The sequence below is a fragment of the Nothoprocta perdicaria genome, unplaced genomic scaffold (genome assembly GCF_003342845.1).
Source record: "Nothoprocta perdicaria isolate Ctin4 unplaced genomic scaffold, notPer1 scaffold_2, whole genome shotgun sequence".
NCBI classification, from domain to species: domain Eukaryota; kingdom Metazoa; phylum Chordata; class Aves; order Tinamiformes; family Tinamidae; genus Nothoprocta; species Nothoprocta perdicaria.
Genome location: NW_020455204.1, coordinates 13,712,987 through 13,733,783, shown reverse-complemented (window position 1 = coordinate 13,733,783; position 20,797 = coordinate 13,712,987). Strand labels below are relative to the sequence as shown.

The 20,797-nt window shown below is 43.7% G+C and overlaps 1 protein-coding gene across 4 annotated transcripts in view; it reads right to left on the bottom strand.

The window, feature by feature from the left end:
• CCDC149 (coiled-coil domain containing 149) overlaps positions 1 to 19,887 on the bottom strand; it is a 46,137-nt gene extending 26,250 nt beyond the window's left edge. For 2 of the 4 annotated variants that reach the window (XM_026037808.1, XM_026037812.1), the window contains exons 1-4: positions 19,846 to 19,887; positions 10,967 to 11,128; positions 10,412 to 10,450; positions 641 to 748 (exon numbers count right to left, since the gene is read on the bottom strand). In XM_026037808.1, the coding sequence (XP_025893593.1) occupies positions 641 to 748; positions 10,412 to 10,450; positions 10,967 to 11,026 (207 nt within the window). In that variant the 5' untranslated portion in view covers positions 11,027 to 11,128; positions 19,846 to 19,887. Of the gene's footprint in view, positions 1 to 640; positions 749 to 10,411; positions 10,451 to 10,966; positions 11,129 to 19,845 lie in introns of those variants that run through there. The other 2 variants (XM_026037810.1, XM_026037811.1) reach the window with 1 other exon arrangement.
• Positions 19,888 to 20,797: the final 910 nt, after the last annotated feature.

The following is a 20,797-nucleotide window of genomic DNA, read 5'->3' as shown; positions in this document are numbered from 1 at the left end:
TAACAGAGACAACAGGAGCTAGATTAATACCAAATGGCAGATTTTGAGCAATGTTCCATATAACTTGCTAAATTTAGCAATAAAATAAATTGCTTATGTAAAGGTAACAGGATGAGGGCTTGACATAAGGCTATATATATATATGATCACCTGCCCAATGTTTTTGAGGGGATATCAGCCTCCAGCCTTTAGTATATGATTTTATCATATACTAAAATTCTGCAATTTCACTATAGTGAAAAATATCATGTTCTGAAGATGACATGCCTTCATACTCACAAAAGGAAATACCACTGACCAAATGTGTGTGTATATATACATATATATAAATTTATATAGATTTTAAAGAGAAAGCCTGAGACCATTAAAACAAAGTGAAGAACAAAATAAATAGCTAAGAACAACAGGCAAAAGCAGCATACACCAATACATAATACGCTGCACTTACTACTACCCTGTACAGGCTTTTTTTGTTCCCCTGTTTTGAGCAGTATTTTAATTCAAATAGTCTCGAAGTTCTGTAATCCATTGTTTTGATTTATTTCTTTGTTTTTCTGAGAAGTAAATGCAAAACTCCAGCTCAGGTCACACATCTCATGCCACTTACTAAGAAAAAGGAAAAAAGAAAGGCTTGCAATACCTTATTGTCCCCTTGCACTTCTCCCAGTCTCTGCTGAAGTTCTCTAATCTCTTCGCCAAGACGTTTGTTTCGATCTTGAGCCTCACTCAGTAGCTGAACAAGATTTGCCTGGAAGAGGAGCAGATATCAGACTAAAGGTTGTGTTTATGGAATGTATGTGATGATTGAAAGGAAAGCCAGGATTTCCTCATTATGCACCAACAATCTTCCGATTTACTGGGTTTGGTCCAAACTACAACTTCTCCAGAACCATAACAAAAGCCATTGGGAATCCTATAGGTAAATTAGTGGGAAATAGTCGAAGCACAGCCTGCGTGCATACAAAGTCCTAGAACAGCACATAAAACTCAAACAAAACCAGGTAAGAATATCCACACTAGCTGTGATACCTCGCGTGGGGGGAAGAGCAAAGCATAAAGTATTTAGATAACATTTAGACAAAGTTCTGAACTCACCTGGGATTACTCAAAAGGCTGAGCAGAGGAATAACTATGTCAGGGTGCAGAGCAGGTTCCTACCCAATAAGGAGGGTGCCAGCCTAAATTCCTGCCCCTCTATGGAGTGATACCTTGGCTGTCTAATGGCACAGAACCTCAAACCTGACCTGGCTTGTGCTGCTGGCCAGCACACAGGCCTCTGGAAAACATCCCTGCTGGAGAAGGACCCTTTGCTCCGTTGGAAGATAAAGGTGGACTGACTTGGGGGAAGCAAACAGGCAAAAAAGGCCTCAAAATAATCCAGATCAAAAGTTAGCATTCTCATTACCCTATTGAATCAACAGGTTGAACACTCTGGTCTCTAATTTTAATAAAATGTGAGCTACTTGGTTACTAACCAAAGAATAATGTAATCTCTTTCTTATGCATGAGATGACCAAATACTACAGAAAAGCATACTGCATTTTCCACTAAATACATCTCACAAATACCTAGGCAGTTGACTCAGAGGAGAAAAAGGCTACCCACAAGATCTCTTCTAAAAGCATAATAATCACAGCACCCAAATGCAGCCTGTCAAGATGCCACTTATGGCCAGCGAGGTATGCCATCCATTGCCATCACTCTGAAGGGCATAAGAAGAAATGGGAAAGAATTTCCAGCTCTTCCAGACATGATCTGGTAGAGCCCCATGAATCAGGGCTTCCAAGCTACCCTTACACACAGGCTGTGGCTTTGAGGCCAGCACATCAACTGACAGCTCCTCTTTCCTTCCTGATATTTTAGGTTTGGTTTTAGCGTCCCCACTTGCTGTGCTCCTCTTTGAACTTCCTCCTTTTTCTATTTCAATACCTCTTTCTCTTCTTCCCTGCTCTTTCACCCCTTCATTTATACTATCACTCGACAGTCTCCTATGACATTCTTGTGAGTTCTCTTTTAAAACTCATACACTTTCAAAGCCACATGATGTCTAACACCCACCCATTCCCGTGAACTCTCTCTCACTTGTTTATCAAATACTATTTCCACACTTCGTGTTTTCCATTCCAAGAAAACTACCAACATGAATATAGCTTTTAATGAATTAGACTATTAAACTATGATCACTTGGAACCTGTGTTAAGCACTATACATAGAAAGCTACTCCAGCCTTCTACTAGTCAACTTTGTAATAGCCATTGGTCTAGAATAATGGGAGCTTCAAACATTTAATCAGGAAAAACAACTGAATAAACTGATGTATTCTTCTAGATGAAAAACAAGCCTGATTTGCTGCTACAGTTATTGTACTTCTAGGGCACTGAGAGCAAAGTGTTCATAAGAAATTTATGCAAGTTTCTCATAATTTTGGCAGAATTTTTTTTTTAATTAATGGTAAACCCATAGACTGCAAATAAATAATCTGTGGAAAATGAATCATATCAAACCAACTTACACATCCAATTGTAGGATGTAAAATTAATCTGCTTCTAATTTTCAGGAGAGCAACCATTCAAGGAATGCAAAAGCTTTTTCAAGTATGCTTTGGTAGAATAATTTTTTCTATTAGCTAAACAAATGAGTAATAGTTATCCATATACTGAATGGACTGAGCAGCTTTAGGACACATTCAATCAAGGGTTCTGAGAGGTACTTCTTAATGGCTGTTTATTTAAACTGAAGCATCTATGGCTAATCTGCAAATGTATTTTTTTTAAAGAAAGCTGACTGACTTCAACAAGGGCCATCTAACCATCAGGCCGAGTTAGTGAAAAGGAAGTCTCTTTGCACGACGCTCCCCGAAACACTTCTATTTGCAAAGTCCCTCTTTAGATGAATTTGCACAAGCCCTCGCACCGCGACAGCACATGTAATGTCTACACCTGGGAAGAACTCAATCTCACTGATCAGTGTTTGCAGCTCCAACAGCAGCATTCAAGCAGGCTGAAGCCGAAATCCAGCTCCCACTGACTGCAAGGAGAGCATTACCCTACCTGTATTAAATCTTCCTTCTCGGATTTATTTCCTTTAAAACCATTTCCCTGGGATTGCAATTCTCCGCTGCATTTTATTTGTCAGTCATATAAATGACTTAACGGGACAAAAACCTTTATCCTGGAGATGGAGATTTTGGGAGAGGCTCGAAATGACGAATTTCAGGCATCAAAATAAAACAGCCTCCTTTAAGCACGCTAAGAGCATTAGGGGAGCTAAGTATAGCCCTGTTCCTTAACGCAAAGCCGCTGCCGCTCTCCTGGTAAGCTCTGTCACACAAGTAGTCTCCAGCAATTACTCATTTCCCTGGCACGGCGCTTCCATACAACACATAATTCAGATTGCTCCCTGTTTTAGAGGTTTTGGCAAGACCTCATTAAAGCTCTCAGTGAAGTGCGGATAGGAGAAATTTTTGATTTTCAAGTGCTCTATAGGGCTTAAAGAGAGCCAAGAAGATACTTTAAATGACACCTGGGCTTGGCATCATTTCTTTGGCATATATAGAAAACGTACCAACATATGGTCAAAAGATGATAAAATTAACAATGGAAGACTGGCTGCATACTGTAAGCACGTATTTCTGAAGAAAAGGGAGAAATCTGTGCAAAGGGAAAGGTGATTCATTTTTCTACCTACTTTTCAACATTTATAGAAGAAACACAGAATTCATGTGGAATTTGGGAATTCAAGGCAAGTTACTTCAGTGGACAATAAAGCTCACTGCACTTACTTACGCAACACACAGAACAACTCTGAAATTTAGTCAAACGCAGCTTTTCTGCATTCCCTAGGTTTGACGGTTTCTTTTGAGTCTCAGTGAGGCCTCAGAAGCGGCTCGTTCGACTGCCGGCAACTTCACTGCCCGCTCGGTCGCTCCTGCCCTGCTCAGAACTTTAGCTCCGAGGTCCTGGAGAAGAGAGCTCCAGGGAGCGGCGGAAGCTGTGGGAGCGGGGGAAAGGCAGCGGAAACTGTTCATTTCTCCTCTCTCTCTCAATGCAACTATTTTAATACTAAATAATAGTTAGTGCTTCTTTCAAGCATCTAATTAATTGCCCCATATCAGAAAATCTTCCTGGAGTTCGGCCCCTCTGTCTCAACTTCATTTCCCCTTATTCCTCAGCTCCTTCAACATGAGAAGCAAATTGTTTTATAGGTATTAGCCCCGGGAAACTCGTGTGAAAGACCTGAGACCCCCAAAACAGCACAGTACATAACTTCCCATATTGCTTTCTCCTCTGGCCAAAAAGCAAATGCAGCCATGGGCTAAGATCCCTCCAGATGCTGCGAAGAAGGGAGGAAAAAATAAAAGAAAAAGGAAGTGAGAACATCTCTACCTAGACTCCATTTAAACTCTCAACAACTTTTGGGGGGACAGCAAGTGGATAAGAGCTTTACTTTAGCTATAGATGAATAGTGAAACCAGTGAAGAAAATGCCTATCAATATTTATTTATCAGTCTGAGTAAGTCAGTTAATAATTGTCAAGCAGCAACTGATCTTTCTTCACTATCAGTGGACTGAATTTCAACAGATGATCCAAGAAGAAAGAAGTTGTACCTCCACATAGTCATCCTTGGAATTATGCATTGCACTTAAATTTGGCTCCTTTAACAATTTTGCAAATCTAGCCACACACACATACAGTGCTATTTTCCTTCACACAACTGTAAAAATGATAGATAGTAACAGTGTTTAATATACCTCTCAATTCTCTTACCCATAAATCTTACCTGACACTTAAAAAAAAAAAAAAAAAAAGAAAAAACAAAAGAAAAAGAAAAAACAACAAAGTCTTTCTATCTTCAGATACTGCCTGAAAAAAAAAGTAATTTTTGTTGAGGGGAAGGGAGGCTTCCAAACTTCTAACATATCTTTTATGTTAGAAATTATTCTGTTAATACAAACAGGCTTTTCCACATTGCAATTTACAGTCTGTTTCTTTCAGCCACAGCTTCAAACAAGGAAGAAAACTGAATTATAGGACAGAAAAAAAGTTTGACGAAATGGTAGGCATACTTGATGGGTGTGACTGATAGCAAATTTAATTGCAGTTTCTCCTCCAATGCTTTCATATGATTGCAATGGTTGAATTAATACAGGAAAAACCTGCTTTGCTTACCAATGACCACTGCTCACTCCAAGGCACAGGAACTGATGACCTCCCCTAGCACTACAGTTCCCTTATTATAAAAAGTAAAAATCCTTGTATCTTTCTTCTTAAGTTGAAAGACCACATATACAATACTGCCAGAGCTACAAGTTACAGGTCTTGGGCATGCTAAACAAAACTCATACTTCCCCACAGAGAAACAAGAACAAAAACCAAAGCCTCACTAAGCAGCAACTTGACATTAACAAGAAGAAAACAGTCTTTTTTTCTCTAAATATCTGGAGCTCTGAAAGCCAGGCATGGACCTCAGTACAGGGGGGCACCAGCCTAGACTTCCAAGGGCTTTGCAAGAGCAGGCAGACGGGTTGGGCCTCGCGCCCTTCAATAAATTCCAAGATGATGCCCAAAAAGCAGAATTTTTGTGAAGCTGATCAGTAGAACTAAAAAGTCATTATAAAATACTCAATTAGAATTATTAGAATTATTAGATTATTAGAATATTTATAATGTTAATTATAAAAATGTTATTAAGAAATGTGTAGAACTAAAACTTTTTCCCTCCTTTTTTCAATTGATCTTCTGTGTGTTAGCTTAGCACAACATTGCACAGAACCAAACAACCACTTCACCCACCAGAGCTACAGTGTTTGGTGAAGGCCAACAAACCAAAAAAGGGAAGCAGCTCATCACCATGTGCTCCCAGCAACGAGAGAGGGTCTGAGTATGAACTACTGGAAAGTTGAAAGTATAAAAAGTTATCTGGTAGGAAAGTACTTCAGTGTGAAGGTTCAACAAGATGCTTCAGTCCTCATGTACTCCACACAGAGCAGAGCACTGTTGTTTCCATCAACAGTACATGAACATAGTCAAGAAAATCCACGTTTTTCTAGCCTATGCCAGAAGATAATTTCATTTGTTTCTTTTATAAGAAAAAACTTAGCTGCTTTGAGATTTTAAGGATGACTTAAACTTTGATACAACAGAGAAAAAGAGCAAAATCAGCAAAATCCCTGATGCGTTTTGAGTGTTGTGACCAATTCACCAGGACATACTTATCCAGAGTACTCAGGTGCATGGTGCAGGCAAGGCTCTCTGTTCCATCAGGATAAGTCAGAGCAAGCAGGGGAGGAGAGGACATTATATAGGTCAGGTCAGAGGAACGCCTTGAAATGTTAAAAAAGACACTATATCACATCTGTTAGAATCACCATCTTTTCCCATTTCAAAAAGCAGGATTTGAAGTGTGGCTAAGAGGTCCCAGCCTTCGTACACCGCCACGTGCTCGTGCCAGTGGACACCAAATCTCCCTGGGCCTCCCCTGTGCAGGGACCCTAGTGTGTGAACTCTCCAGCCTGCAGAGCAGGCGCATCAGGAAATGCACGGGAATAATCAGGAATTGCACAGGGACATGGATGTCTGAGGGACAAACCATCTCACTGTTCCCTCTCTGCCAGCTCACATCCCGGGGATCAACAGCACCTACCTACAAAGCAAAGCATGGTCTCAGTTGGGTGCATGCTTAGTGGTTTGCAGCCTCAAGCCTCCTGAAGAGAGGCGGGATCAGGCTAATCTCCAGAGCAGCCCCGCGCGATAAGCGCCGCGTGACGGCCGCCCCTGCAGCGGGCTCTATCTGCAGATGTTATCTCACAGGATTCAGAAGGCGGGAGCTTTTGTGCCTCAGCCCAAGATTAGCAAGGCTTCCTGAATTCATTAATTAGCAAGGCACAGTCCCACTAGCTGGCTTGCCTGATGATGCCAGCAACAGGCAAGAGGCAGTCCCTGAACACAGTCTCTTTTGCAAGTGAATGGTAACAGAGTGCATTAATCTAGGAGCTGGCAGAGTAAAAGGGATCAAAATGGACCCCCTTGCAGTTCATCCCAACATACTTTTGTTTGGAAACTAGTCTTTCTGATGTCCTGTTTGCCGTCACACATCAGGGCTAGGGCTAATCTGTACATGAACAGCAGTCAGGCTGCCCAAAGCCTTGGGCAGCAGTTGGGGTAGCTTGCTTGCTGAGAGGGCAGCTCCAGAGCTGAAGCAGTGTGAATCCAGGCCTCCATCCACCACCTCGGGACAACCATAGGTACCTAAAACAGAGTTAAGGACCACGGCCACCAGGCAAGATGCACTAAAAGATACCCCAGTTTATGTGATGAAACTTCTTGTCTGGTAGATAGAGTGGCTATCAAGCAGTGCCCTATACCTGGGCTGCATGTCATTATGGTTAGCCCCATTTAATTTTGATTTCTGCCAAATTCAAAATACAAATAGAGGACCTCATCCAGGGAGCATATGCATTGTGGCTTTATTTTTGAGACACAGCCCCACTGCAAATCCATTATCTCCAACTGAGTGGTCTCAGTGAAATCAAATTAAGCAAAGCGTATTTAGGACTGTGGCCCAGCACAGTCATTTTCCTAACCATGCGTTTTACTTCACCTTCATTTATTCAAAGTATCTCATTTGTATTAGAAGAACTTCCATTTCATATAGAAGGTCAAAGGATTCACTGATCTGTTATTGCAACAGCAAAGCTCCTCCTAAACTAGTTATACTGAAAACATGAACAATGTAGAAGAAAATAATAGCCAGTATAAATGAAATGAGGAACTCTCTCTCTTCATTCCTTCTTTTTTTTTTTTTTTTTTTAAAAAATACTCTTTCCAGCAGGGTAACACTGCCCAGGTGATTTCCAATGTCTGTTTGCCAATGTTAAAAAAAAAAATCTTTATTCACACCAAATGCATAATACTGGCTACCACTGCAAAATGGGAGAACTTTGATTATACAGCACAAGAGGAACTCTGTATGCACAGTTACATTCTAATATGTCTTTTGAAATGCAAAGTATCCGTTGTTCACTATCTCTTCAGGAAAAAAAAAAGGTGAGTTTTGACATCAACATTGACTCTGCACTATCCCTAAGCTCTCTAAACATTTAATACCTCCCCTTACTTACCCCCAAATTGCTCTACACCTGACGCCAACCCAACGCAGCTACTAGTTGTCAATGTCTGGTATAAAGAGGGTCATATTAAGAACAGTCTGTGATAACGATGTAACGTGTCTACTGCATGGGAAGAGATCACAGCAGCCCAGTTTTTCATTTCATTTCTCCTTTGTATTGGTTGGCTGCAGACTTGGCTGCAGACTCTATGGATGCAGCAGTCTTTGGATTATGGGGAGATTATGTGGGCAAGGAAAATACTAGAGAGCACTGGATGTTAGAATACCCTTAAGTACAACCAATCTTACAAACACACATTCTGGGTAACCCCCTGTGGATCACAAGTTGCCAGTTACATAAGATTTCTCCTACCAAATATGAAAATTGTGTTTTGTGAAACAGAGAGGGGGCCTGATGTGGAAGACAAGGTGTTTTAAAAAGTCACAAAGTATTAACTGATAAGGAAGGTGAAAAACAAAGGAATGAAGAAGAAAGCAGCAGTCCCAAACTCATCCCAGTCAAAGTAATAGACTGAAATTTCAACCATGATTCCTCAGTTCTAAAGAAATACCACAAGCAGCAAAATATTCAGCATATCATGTCCACTGCGTTTATGAGCATGGAAATGGCACACATGTTTGTACCACACAAAGTGCATTGTAAGATCAGGGTCTCTATCTGCACAAAACGACTGTGGGGGTCACAAACTTCATCCAACAGGCAGCTGGGCAGAGAGGACAGGAAAAGTCCCAAAGAGCCCAGAAGAACTTGCCTCTTTCTTACATGAAACAAATGTGCTGTCAGAAATGTATTTACAGTAGTAATGCAAAACCATTAATAACTTTATTTTCCTTTGACGCATTTGTCTGAGCAATTTTAAACTGTTTGTAGAAAGGCTGACCCTGCTAATTCATGGCATACACACCTTCTGTGCTACAGACACACTTCTCTAAATGAACTCCGAGAAGGGCACAAACGGACCCCATCCAGGAACATTTTTTTTGTTTCACTAGAACAAACTTAAGACTTACCTAGAACAAACACATAACTTATCAAAAAAAAAAAAAAAACCCACACCTTCCTATCTAGATTATTAAATGGCTTTTTAGGCATTTATCAAGATTTGCCAAAACTTAGTCTAAATTTAGAAGCTGCAATTATCTTAAATTCTGATAGTATTTTAGAAACCAGAGTCAGAATTATTTGTTTTGAGCGATGGAGGAGGAAGGAGAATAATATCTACGACATGGCAAATCTCCCTTCCTACTAATCTTAGGAACATATAATATACTGTTTCAGTTCCCATTTTAGTAGTAACAATACACAAACTTATATCTGGTCATAAATTTTTATAAGAACTCTGTTGAAATAATAACGTTTTAAATAAATAATGCTAAATAATATCAAGTCAAATGATTGTGCAATGAGCCACTATTCTTGGTAGCTATTTGTTTAAGGGCCTGAAACGTTGTCTCTGAAAGCTTTGTTAAAAAAACACACCCTCCAAACAACTTAAGCCCCAAATTTTTATTGAAATAACAAGAACTGCATGCCAGCTCCCAGAGAAGGGTGGTAAAACTTCTTAGCTATTAAGAGAATGTGGTACCTTGTTTTAAACAGCTTAAGAATTTCAAGACTAACAATATTTGTTCTAGATTCTCCTCTTTTCTCACACATTCTCTTTTTGGTGCAGTTTTTCACTAGGAATCAAGATAATATCAGGATGTGATAGCCAACTCTCTGCAACAGGGACATGCTATGTGGATCTCTAGCAAAAGAAAAAAAAGTGAGCAGGCAAAAAGATTTTCAGGGGACCCATAAAATGCAATTACTGTTGTTCTTACCGTTTATAACCCATAGAGTCCAAATGACCTGGGAGAATACCTAATGGAAAACAGCACTCATAGCAATAAATTAACAATTATGGGATGCAGAGAATGCATTCCCAAACTGCTTTTCAAGTGTAAGAAGTCCTGTCATGCACCCATTTTAGAATGCAACAGAAGAAGGATAAACAACAAGGAGAATTATCTGAAGTCTCCACACACTGACCAATTTCGGTCTTAAGTGAACATAAAATCAGTAGCCATATATTCCGATTAATGATAGTTCTGATATGCCAGGATGTAACCTCTTTAAAAGAAAGAGCCAGAAGCCACAATTTTAAGACTGATCTTTCAATACAAAGGAATATTTGCTTTTTACCAGACTTCTTAGTCAGTATTTTCCTGCTTTGCAAAATGTTACAATATTTGTGTAGCTTTGTTGTACATAAATAAATAACGTCAACTGAAAAATCCTACCTGTTTCCTCTTTTCAGGGGGAAGAGATGGGTCCCCATCCTACAAACAAAGAGATATATTTTATTAGCAACTTATTTCTAAAGCCAGTAATTTGTGGATCAAATTTTAGAACAGGTAACTGCAATATTTTCAAAATGGTTTCTAAAATACTGCCTCTTGATTCACGTTAGACTAATTTTAGCTCAAAAGCTTTTCGAAGGCTCAAGATTTGTTTACATTTCTAGAACAGCAGGCCATTACAAATTTATGTTCCATTGTTTTTCATAACGGTACATTAAGCTGCTGTGGAATAATAATACTGCAGTCAATTTTTTTAAATGGAATTATAACTGAAACTAATTTCCTCAGTGCAGGAACTATTTTGTTGTGCCTTAGATAACAGCCACTATCTCATCAATGCCCAACAAATGAGGAATAGTATCACCAGGATTGTACGACTGCATGACTACTGTAAACAGTATTTAAATATTTTCACAGCTCTCACTATGGTTTTCTTTCAAAATTCAGGTCCATTCTTGTCCCCAGGTTGCTCAGTACTCGTAAGGAACAACCTACAATCAGCTCCCGGTACTTCTTTTTCAGAGACTGGTGCCGTTCCCGCAGCTGGTTGGCCATGAGCTGGTACTGGTCTCGTTCCTGTTGACAGGTGTCCAGCTCTTTGGAAAGGATGAGCAAGGCCTCCTTCTTGCTTTCCAGCTTCCGCTTACACACCAGGTACTGCAGAGGAGAGGAAACAAAGCAACACAAAACATGAGTGAGTTGGGCCTGGTTAGCCTAGAGAAGAGAAGGCTGAGAGGGGATCTGATCAATATGTGTAAGTACATGAAGGGGGGATGTAGGGAGGAAGAGGCCAAACTCTTCTCAGTAGTGGCCAGTGACAGGACAAGGGGCAATGGGTGCAAGTTGAAATACTAGAATTTCCATCTCCATGTGAGGAGGAACTTCTTCACTGTGAGGGTGACAGAGCCCTGGAACAGGCTGCCCAGGGAGGCTGTGGAGTCTCCTTCTGTGGAGATCTTCCAAACTCGCCTGCATGCCACCCTGTGCCACGTGCTCTGGGTGTCCCTGCTTGAGCAGGGGGTTGGACTGGATGATCTCTAGAGGTCCCTTCCAACCCCAGCCACTCTGTGATTCTGTGATAACTGCAACAAGCCATTTCTGCCCTAGTCAGAACCTGACTGCACCGAGTCAAAGGTAGCTGCTATATGAGAATCTGAAAAGCAGTTTGCAAGACCACGTACTGTCCTATCAGCACGTTACAGAAGCCAGCCACTTAAGTTTTCTGCTCTGCTTGCTCACCTACAACGCTAAGGGACATCTCACAATTCAACCTGAAAGCCAGGGAAGGAAAAAGCTTGCAAACTGCCCTTGCTGCTCCGCTCCGCAACGCGCCGCTCTCGGCAGGACACCGGGCTTGCACTGCGCCCTCCTTCCCCACCACTGGCAGTGGCCTCCACGGCAGCCACCGAGAGCCACGTGAGGAAGCCAAGGGCGGCACGAAGGGCAACCAAAGCTCCCCTAGCACCTGAAACCCTTGCAGTGACATGGGCTACACACACAGGACAAAAAAAATGCGGTGCCTGGCACGCTGTGATGGTCGTTGCTGGGTAATCCAAAGAACAGGAACTAGCAGGGAGCGGAGCCACGCGGGCCTTGCGCCTCCACGCGCTGCTCCACTCGGGCTCCTGCACCAAGGGAAGCCCAATCCACAAATTCTCCCTGTCCTGCCCCAGCCCCAGCCCCGTCACTGCCTTTCCCTGCGGAGGGGAAGGGCAACGCGCACATCTCATTTTCCCAAAGCGCCTGATTTTTACCCCTCAGAAGCTTCAAGCAACTTCTCCCCTTCAGCCTGATGTTCAATCAGCAGATTCTTCTCGCCCATCACTTGACACTGCTCATGCTAAAGTATATATTTCTATTTCTGATGTTCCTCACATGAGATGTGGCACTAAATACTTTCCGAATTTGCTCTGCAAGAGACCAAATATCACAGCACTCATGAAAACAATTTATAGTTTCATTATATACTCTGACAAGAATACTTTGTCATTATGGGCTCTTGTACAAAGCAAGAGCATCAGCACTTCCATACTGCTCAAGTCAGTGCTGTTCTTTGGGACAAAAATCATTACTCATATATACTATTTGCTTGGAATTGACTTTGTTAACCTCAATTTCAAGTAATGAGAAAGTGAAACGGGAGTCTGGCACATTAGTGCAGCCAACACTTCCCCAAAATTGTGAACGCTTGCTTGCAAAAAGGCAGGGAGGGAAGGAGAAAAGCAATTCTAAGAAGAATCTGAACTCTCAGAAAGGACACTTCCACCTTGGATTAATTTTATTTCTGGCAATACTGAAGTTGAAATTCTGCCATAAATTTTCTGGATTATGATGCCTCGGCATCACCTTTCCAAAGGCAACTGTATCTATGTGCTTGTGTCCTTACTGATACCTTACACAAACGACAGGTCCCCCGATAAAGCGCTGAAAGGTCCCGGAAACTGAACTTTAATACTGTCAGCAAGTGATTATAGTGACACAGTAAGCAATTTCCAACTTGAAAAAAAACACAAACAAGCCAAGACTTTTTCACTTACAGTGAAATATTTGTCCTGACAATCTCCTTTCTTTTTGCCAGTTTCATCTCGTGTCTCAGCCAATTCTACAATATGTCTTGACTAAACTGTTTCTAAATACTAACAGTCTGACACAGTAATTGCAAATAAAACTGAGTAAATAAAGAAAAAAGAAAAACCCACCCCTAAGCCAAAAAACCTTTTAATCAGCAGCCAGGCTGAAAGCAGCCAAACGGGAGGGGAGCAAAGCAAACACCTCACCTGGATAGGCACGAGCTTCTGAGCTCCCTGCTGCCCGGCACAACTGACCCCCAAATCACATTTAACGGGGGGGAAATGCAGATCTGGGGCTAACCAAAACTGGGGGGGATGGCGCGTTTCCCACGAGGGTGACAGGCACCGAGCCCGAAACAGACTGTGGGGACAACTGTGTTGAGAGCCGAAATGGAGAGGAGTAATGGTCTCCTCCTTGTGTAAACCGCTTTCTAGCCTGATGAATTATGCACTGGAAAAGCACCATATGGAAGGGAGCGGCTGTGCGGCTCTCCTCAGCACTGCCCGCGTTTTGCTAGGAAAAGAAGCACCCAGCAGACTTTCGGAAACTATTTTTGCCCTTTGTGTGTATTGACCTTCTGCCCCCAATAGGATAAAAACAGTAATAATGTACAGTAGTTTGCTTCCATGTGTTCACGGTACAAGAGACAATAAATCCAGAGCATTCCTGTGGAATGGGATTATTCAACAAAACTATGCTTCCAATTCCAAGCACGAAAGAAACACAGATTACACCCGGATGGACCTCAAAGAGGTTACTCAATGGATACGCTTTTGAATGCTAAAAGCAGGTATTAATAATGGCCATCAAGTGACTTAACAGCCAGGCGCGTGGAAAGGATTCTATTCAGGGAAATAAATAAGTAATATACAATTCCCTAGATATGAATGAACAGGCCCAGGAAAGTTGGTGCGCTCTCAACAGGGAGCATGGCAGATTATGGCAATATGGGAAATTTTCAAAATTTTCAAATAGAGTTTCAGAAAAAGCATTTGCTTGATGCTTCTGACATTCCTATAGAGATTTCTCCCTCTGTATTTGACGGAAAAATACTATGGCTAGCGTTACTGAATAATCAATGTGACAACAAAGTTATTTCTGTCAAGTGTTCTAGTTACAGAGATATTTATATAAATACTCTTATTATTATTTCTTTTTATTTGATGTTGAAAAAGAATCTTTATATTCAAAAAACAAAGTTAAATATGAACCAGCTATTGTACTTTCAATCTGCAACTTTTCCTAGCTGTCTAGTGACTTTTATCTACCAATTCACTGTTATCTGCAATAAAGCGAATTATAATTGCTACAAGGAAGATCATAATAATTAAAGGAATATATACGACATCCTAGATCACTGCCTGAACTGCTTTACAGCCAGATAACTACTTTAGAGAAATTGAGTAAAAAGAGACTGACATTACAGGAGAGTGGAATTGCTCCAAGGTGACCCTCTACATCAAACACTTACTATTTGTCCATCGCTATTTTTAGTGACAAATCTGGACAGATCTCATTAGCGACGACGTAGACGTGGTCTAATAATCAGATGGAGCTGGGACACTGGCAGGGTTTTAGTTTTTTTTTTTTTTAACTAACAAACACACTGAATTGATATCATAAAATGATTTATTTTAAATTTGTATAATTACTGTCTTATGCTTGGCTATTTTATGTGAATTGGAGTCAAAAAGGAAAGCATGGAATTTCCTGAGAGTAGAAATATTGTCAGGATCTCCAAATGCTGCTTTGGAATTCCTGTGGATCACATTCTGTGCATTCCCAGGTGCCCAGACTGAGCGATCTCCCAAATGCTGATGTGAACTCGCTGGTGCATGGGCTGAAAACCTGACAAGCACCAAGATCTCAGGTAAACCCTCACATGGAATCACCACCCTTGCGACAGGAGCTACAACTCCTATTTAACTGCTACCAAGTGGCTCTTCCCCACGCTCCTGCAGGTGATTTTTCTGTGAAAATGACAGATCTAAGGAAACGCACCAAAACGCAGTGCGAGGTCACTTAGAGGGGCGCTTGTTGACCGTGTTTGGGTAATGTGGTCTATGGCTTCAGATCAAACCGGGCAACACATCTGGAGCAGTGAAGCACTCAAACCCCGAGAAATCCTCAAGTAACCAGTTCCGTGTCCTCCAGCCCACCTCATCGCCCTCATCCTTAACAAACCCCCAGAAAAGGCAGTTTCTTTGATTTTGGCCCTCCTGCTTTGCTCACTACGGGCCTGCTCGCTGCAGCGGCGCAGCGCAGGCTGGTGCCACTGCCTCACGGGCAGCAACTCGAGCAGCTTCCCAAGCCCCTCGCCTTGCGTTACTATCGGTGTCACTGGTTTTATTGGTACTTTATATCACCACCACTGTTATTACCACGCTGTGTCTTCGCCAATTGTTTAAGAATTAGCATCAAGTCGTCTGATTTGATTATTCTAAATAACTCTGCTGATAATCTTCACCATGTGTATTCCATGCATCATCAGGTTAGCCATTATTTTCTCTACACCTTTTTCTCAGTATCCCTTTGGGTGTCTTATTCCAACGTGGAGCAGGGGGACCTGGACAGCAGACCCGTGTCCTGCTCCCTGACAGCCCAGACTGCCGCTCGCCCCTGCTGAGACCTGTGTCACCCTGTCAGCACCTTCACCATTTCCACAAGGCCACTTCACCCCCAAGCCCATTGTCGGGGGCTCCGCTCCAGTCTGCGGCCTCCGGCCTTTGCCCACATTTGGAAAAGCACCAGAACTAGCGGTTCCAAACACATTCGGTGCCTTCACGCAGGTTCGGTTAAGAAGATTCCTTATTGAAAAGGTAGTGTGACAGAAAATGCAAAAGATGCTACAAAGATGGATATCTCGCTGATTTTCCTTCCTTCTCTCTCTAGTCCATATAAAATAAATAAAAAAAAAAAGAGTTATAGGCAGCTTAGGTTTCCCACTCTTATGAAGACTTCACGTCTGGAACATTTAGGTATTTCAACTAGAACTGTTGCTCTCTGGTTACATAAGAGATAAATGATTCCCCCAACTCTCTCCCCAAGTTTTAAGTTGTCAATTATTAGGGAAGAGATAATGATCAAGAAAGTGCCTCTTGGAACGACGGGCTGAATGGAGACTACATCTCTTCAAACTAATTTTAGGAAGTACAGTCACCTCTGAGTAGCTGCAAATAGCACACGGTGAATGCTGAAACGTGGGTGGTGACAGGGAAGAGAAGCATTTTGACATTGGATTTAGTTCTGGAAGTTGGCAGACGCAAGGGAGAAGCCAGCAGTAAAACACAGCGCAGGCTCCCTAGAGTATGGGTGTCCTAGGAAGCCTTTCCTGCTTCCTTCCAGGCAGAAAATTGCCCACAGAACATACGTTCCAAGCACCACGTTGGGCCCTGGGCCAACCCCCAAGGGAGCTGGTGGAAGGACCCTCAATAACTTCAGCAGAAAGGAGGCCGAGCCCTCAGGAGGTCGGCTCTCCGTGACAAGGACGGAGGCGGTCGTGCCCAGCACACGTTTAGGCCTCCTTCCCACCCAGCCATGATGGCCTTGTGCTCCGGACACCATCCCGAGCCACCACGATGGCGAAACCACTCGGTCCTTTCCAATCACTTATTCTGTCACTGGCCACAAATCAAAGGACTGCTAGAGACTGCACCGAATCTGGGCAAAGACTAGAATCCACCCTTCTGTACAGCAGAACATACAGAGCGGGAAGCTTCCCCATCTCCCAAAACAGACATGGGTTAATTGCTTCAACCACCCTCGGAGTTCATAGAGAGCTTTTTTCTTTTTTTTTTTTTTTTATTTTATATATACTTCATGCCCATTATAGAGGAAGGAGAACTGAGGCAGCAGGGAAAGGACTCCCAAGTTTGTGTAAATCAACACCTTAGCTTATCCACAGAGAAGACAGGCCAAGAAGCAACTCTCGGTATTTAAACAATATTTGAAGGCAAACAGATAGAACTCTACTACCAAGATATTGCTGGCCAAAATTATTTCCAAGAATTCTATTCTTTGTAGTACGAGAACAGCAAAACAACCTCCCAGCGGTGCACTCGGCAAAGCAACTCCTATCTGTCAGATTTTTCTTTTTCACCCTCTTCTAGGTGGAAAAAGGTTTTGTTTTAAATAAGAGACATTCAAAGGAATGTGTCCTACTCTCGAGACAGCAATTGGAGATTTATGAGGATCACTTGTTCTGGAGGCCACAATCTCAGTCTAGTCAGCAAGAAAGTTCTTCCTATGGTTCCATTTCATTCGTGTCAAAGAAGTAAAGTTACTGCCTTGGTCTCCACCCTATAGCTTAACACAGGCTTTTAAATATCCTGCCTTTGCCTGTAACCGAGGCTGGGCAGTGACCTGAAGATGAGACCAAAATCCAGACTGTAACCAAAAACGTTGTGGCAACTCAAGAGAAAAACAGAACACGGGTTTGACACACATTTCTCAAAAACTACCTCCCCACATGCAGCTTAGTCTCAATGTTTAGATCATTAGGAACAATTAAAGTGGCCGGCCTGTCCTTGTGGCACACACATTGCTTGGGCTCAGCTGAAATACTCAGCTGGGGATTTTGTCACTCCACAGGAAAGAGAAAACCAGGAAGAGCATAAGGAAAGTTAAGAAGCCAAGTTTCAGGTTCACCTCAGAACTTCTGCAAACTCTATATATTCAGAAAGTTGCGCACAACAGACTACTGTATTCCATCAAGTTCTGTAAAGTATTAAGATTATTGTATGTTTGTACATACAAACGTACATGCATCACTAGCTGAGCTCAGCTCAGGAACAGCAAAACTTATGTGAATTCTCCTTCCTGAAGCTGGTTCTTTTGTTATGTATCCGTGAGCTTATCAACGACTCCTCCTACAGCACTTGGAAAGTTGGCTTTTTCCCAGTATTTCTTTCCACGTCACCCTATTCAGAGTTTGCTTAAAGGCCATTCAGAAATACAGGTGGTGAAAACCTGAGCTCAGCACACCTGTATGCTAGGCCTAAAACAGATTAAGTGAGAAAAAAATCTGTAACTTAACTGTAAAAGAACAAGCAAGAACCTGGAAATGAACATCAGAAAAGTAGAGAAAGGCATACGTGTGAAGGGGTACACAGCAAAGGGCAATGAAAGGGTGAAAAAATACTGAAAAAAAGTGTGTAACCCACCGAAAAAAACCAAAAAACATGTATTTTTGAAAAGCCAAATTACAAAAATATCCAGATACGTGCATGAGTGTTTGCATATGTACAATTATGGATCAAAAGCACTTCTTACTTTCCTCTTAACACCCAAGATACCTGTTAACACGTGGCACAGATGCTTTGACAAGTATTTTGAGTGCCTCCTCACTTTCAAATTTGGTGGAAGTAAACGGGATCTGGATCCACTGGCTTCTGGTCGTTCTATACCCATATAGTCTACACCCATATATTTTGTACCCAGTTCTACACCTAGCTGTCAAAAACATATGGGATGTGGAAATGAGTAGAGCCACCACGACTCTTTCTGCCCGTGTTAAGCCTTCCATTTGAGAGCATTTCTGTTTTTAGGAAACATTGTCATTGTGTAGGGAAAAAAACCATTAACTACCCAGCATATACCAAGACTAGAAGGCCTCGATAACCTCTGTACCTTCACCTGAAATTGCATGTTGAGGAACGCAGTAAACTGGAAAAAAAATGTTATTACAAGTTACTGGAGAAGTTAGAGCTGCTTTCTCACACACCCGTGAGTATTATCCGAACTTAATGGCTAAAGCACAGAAGGTTAATCACAAGAAAGGAAGGGGAGGCAGAAGAGGGAAGCCCGTTCCCTGACAGTGTGTGCTACAGACCTCATGCAGGAAAACAGGCTGTAAACCTGCTGTGGAACAGAGAGAAGGGAAGGAAAAGTGGAATATAAATCACTATGCCTCTAATTGTTCCTGAGAAAAAGAAATTATACATATGCTGCAGTATTTGCAAGACTGTAGCTCAGCACAGTCATTAAAATTTGCTACCATCAAGAAGCCTCTAAAGCAGAAATAAGCCTTCACCCAAACACTGTGATTTCAGGATTGATTTTGTAGGTTAAATCATAGAAAAAGTCTGAATGTTCCCAAGCAAATAGGAACGACTTTTGAAAGTCAAGGACGGGGACATTTCCTGTGCCCCCAGCCGTGCAGTTCTCCCATCGTCACCCACACGGCACCGCCCGGCGCCCCCAAACCAAGCTCCCTGGGGGAGCCTCGGGCACCGCGTGCTCCTCGGGGGGCTGGCAGGGCCGCTCTTTCCCCTTCTTGTTGGGCAGTGTGTTTGGCAGGAGTCCGGGCAGCGCTGCCGGGCACAGGCCGGGCCCACTCGCCTGCACCTGCACCTGCCAGTGGGTAACGTAACGGGGGCAAAACCCTACTGAGATCCAAGGAATTGGTCTGCGAACATCACCGCCTGGGACAGGAGACTCCGATGCCCTTCGGCCACGTGCCTTTCACAGCCTGGCTTCCAAGCTATAGACACAAGAGCATTATTTCTATTGTCACGCTGCACAGCAATGCAACCTTCAAGCACACCGGCCTAATTCCAGCTTATTTTGCCTATTACAGCTATTTAACTTGATGACACGGGTGTCCGTGGCACTGACCCCGGACTGCCACGTTACCCGGGTGCCTCCCCGTGCCGCGGCAGGCGGTGCCAGGCGCCGCTCCTGCCCCCCGAGCCGCCTCCCGCATGGAGGCCCCGCGCCCTCCCCGGCCGCCCCGGCGGAGGGGCAAGCGGCCGCCCCGCCGCGAGGGTGACGGGCGCCCGGCCCTGCCGCCCGCCCCGCCTCACCTCGCTCAGCAGCCCCTGCCAGTCGCTCTCGCTGCGCTGGGCGCTCATGGCTGCCCCGGTGCGGCCCGCGCGGCCTGCGCGGAGGCGCCGCGGGAGAGGCGGGGCCTGCGGCCTCCGCTCGCCGCCCGCCCGGGGCCGCCCAGCGGCGCCGCGGGCCCGGCGGCCGCAGCCCGGCGGGGTTCGTCCCCCTCGGCGGGGACCAAGGCGCCCGGCCTCGAGCGGCGGGGGTCCGCGCGGCGCCCCGTGCGCCCGCGCGCGCAGGGGCAGAGTAGCGGGAAAGCCGCGTTTCCCACAGCGCGGTTTGGGGCACGGGGCCCGCTCCCGGTTAACGCCACCGGGACTCGGTGCTGGCCGTGCCCCCGAGTGGCAGCGTGTCTGCGCCGCGGGGTCACGGAGCACAGCCACCCCGTTCCCCGGGCCACAGCCCTCATCTGCAGCGCCGCAGACAGGCAGCGTGGGCTCGCCCACAATTGCGCCTTGTTTTAAGCACCCCAGCAGGCAGAAGGAGGCAAAACAACAAGTCATGCACCCATTGTGCTCGCCACCATCCATCTCGCCCCTGTTCGGCCTTGTTTGTGCCTTGGCATCTGGGCGCAGCGGCACTTTGGTTCTCTGGAGCGGCTGTGAGGCCTGCCAGAGCACCGTGTCCCTGTGAGCAGGCGAGCACTCAGGCTCGCCATTAATAAAGCTCCTATTCCAGCCACTTACAGTTTATATGGGAAGAAACACAAGCCACATCATAGGCTAAACCCAGCAGGAGTTCTCTTTGAGCCTAGGATTATTCTGTTTAATAAATGCCCATGGTTCGTTACAGATCACAGCCCCCTGAAACTGGAGGTGAACAACCCGAAGGACGAGTTTTAGCCTACAACTCTAATTCATTGAAGACATAAATAGAGTTCATATATTTTACCTGCAAATTATAGATCAAACTTAGGCATTTTCCCCAAAT